The sequence below is a fragment of the Chaetura pelagica genome, unplaced genomic scaffold, assembly GCF_000747805.2.
Source record: "Chaetura pelagica isolate M959 unplaced genomic scaffold, ChaPel_1.0 scaffold1277, whole genome shotgun sequence".
NCBI classification, from domain to species: Eukaryota; Metazoa; Chordata; class Aves; order Apodiformes; family Apodidae; genus Chaetura; species Chaetura pelagica.
In genome coordinates, this window is record NW_009953841.1 from 116,114 (window position 1) to 118,302 (window position 2,189).

Sequence of the window (2,189 nt, forward strand, 5' to 3'; positions counted from 1 at the left end):
ATTTCCCTGTCCTAGTTACCCTGACAAAGGAGTGTCTCTTGTCCCAGTGAGTTCAGGAAGGGAGATGACCCCTGCCCAAATCATCCCAGGGCTGGGGGTCCCCTGCTCCTATCACCTAAGCGTTGGGGGTCCCCTGCCCTGGTTGGCCCAGATGATCCCTGCTCACCCTGGAGAAAGGGGGATCCTCTGTCCCTGCCACCCTGGCAGTGGGGTATCCCCTGCCCGAGCTCAGCACTGCTGTGGGCTGGGGGCCTGCTGGTGGCTGGGGTCCAGCTCCCTGCCTCACTGTGTCTCCCCACATACAGGTCACCCCACCCCCAGCCTGCTTGGCCCCCCTTGTGCTGCCTCATCCCACCAGGGCTGGGAGGCCTGTGCAGCTGGCTCTGGCTGGGCTCCCCAGGCCTGGCCCCGCTGGGTTTTTGGCAGCCCTCCCTGGTCCCAGCAGCAGGCTGTTTGTCTCCTTTTCTTGCCAGCTTTCTTCCCTGCCTGCTTCGTGTGCTGGTGGCTCAGCCACCGAGGCTGTCCTCCACCACCAGGGACCCCTGGCAGTTTCACACCTTAAAACCTGCCCTCACTAGCTGCTCCAACTCCTTGCAGTGCTGAAACCCTCCTTCTGCTTTTCCTTTCCTCCTCAGTTGCTGAACCCGCCGAATGATTTGTCATGGCTGGTTCTTCTGTAACACTACTCACAGAAAGAGCAGGAGAAACAAGATGTGCTCCCCAGTGCCCCTCCTGCTGCCGGCTGGCAGCCTGGGGACTTCCTGAGCAGGGCTTTGCATCCGGACGGAAGTCCCTGAATAGCCCTAATGGATCTACCTCCACCTCGTCCCTCTCTGACCATTTACATACTTGGCCTCGGCAGCATCCTGTGGTAACGACAGTGATTTCATGCCATCCTTCTGTCTCCAGAGCAGGTCTAGAGGAGCGCGGCTCCTGTTGATTCCCTGAGCGCCGGGCAGGGCAGCGGCCGGTCCCGCAGCCACGGCCCTTGCCCGAGGGGACGGGCACGCCGGGTTTGCTGCGGAAACTCTGCAGAGCTCAAACACAAAGCCACGGCTGCAGGAGTGACAAGGACCGGTTGGTGTTTCAACCTCATGTAAATCACAGCTTGCATCTTGGAGACATCACAGAGAAAAGCTCTTCCCGCTCTCGGCTGTTGGACGGCGCGGTGGCTTCACCCCCGGGCAGGGATGCGGGTGCGGGACCGGTCCGAGCTGTGGCACCTGCCTGGGCGGGCATTTCCCGGCAGCTTTCCGGGCCCGCCGCCGCTGATCCCGGGCTGGGAGGCAAGTGACAGTGCCCGGCAGCTCTGCTGCTGCTGCCGCCTGTGCGAGGTGCAGCCGGGGCTTGCGACGTTCAAGTGGGTGATTTCACACCTGGATGCTGAGCTCCAGTAAGGATCAGGGATTTGCCACAGCCGAGGACCGAGCTTCTGTGTTCAGCATCTCATGAACCTGCATGGAGTGGTGAGGGGGGCTGGCCAGGCTTCTGCTGCTGCTATAGGGGCTGTTTTGTAAACAAAAAATGACAAGTTTTCTGGTGCTGGAATGTTGTACTTCAGCTATCTGAAGACTTCCATGGCATCATGGCAGGGCCCAGCAGAGCCATCCCTGGAGTTGGACCTCACACTGGACATGGAAAGTAGCCCTGACCCTCCCAAGAGGATCTGTCTGAACAAAAACTTCCAGAACCAGATGAATTTTCAGTAAACAAGACACATTTAAAACCTATTTTTGGTCCAGAAGGTGGTCTCAAAATATAGCTTTCCCTGTGAAAAAGGAAAGAGAGTACGTGTGTGTGTCTGTGTGTTGTGACACACACTAGTGTGGCAGGGTGCTGCCCTGCAGGGTGCTGGGGAACACCACCCCGGGAGCTGAAAATGGTGCAGACTGACAGAACAGGCTGTGTCCAAGTCCTTCCACACCCAGTGCAGGAACCAAGTGGTGTCGACATGCAAGAAAGCACACAAAGCTTGGGCAGGCTCTCAGTGGTCGGCAAGCAAGCTTTTGTTGTCACCCTGCCTTGTTCAAGTAGCACTTGGATGGAAAGAGTCTGAGAAATGCTGCTGGAGATGCTGGTGGGGAAGGGCTGCAGCTCAAGCCATTCTGCTCGCTGCAGCTCTGGACAACTTTTCTCCCTGGGCAATGGGACCCCAAACGTTTGGGCACCCCGAGCCCCTCTGCCGGCAC

General features: G+C 58.5%; 1 protein-coding gene across 1 annotated transcript in view; it reads left to right on the top strand.

Annotated features, from left to right (window-relative positions):
- Positions 1–1,190: 1,190 nt before the first annotated feature.
- ANGPTL4 (angiopoietin-like 4) overlaps positions 1,191–2,189 on the top strand; it is a 41,522-nt gene continuing 40,523 nt past the window's right edge. Inside the window, exon 1 of the mRNA XM_010001323.1 lies at positions 1,191–1,364. Within this exon, the coding sequence (XP_009999625.1) occupies positions 1,191–1,364 (174 nt within the window). The remainder of the gene's footprint in view (positions 1,365–2,189) is intronic.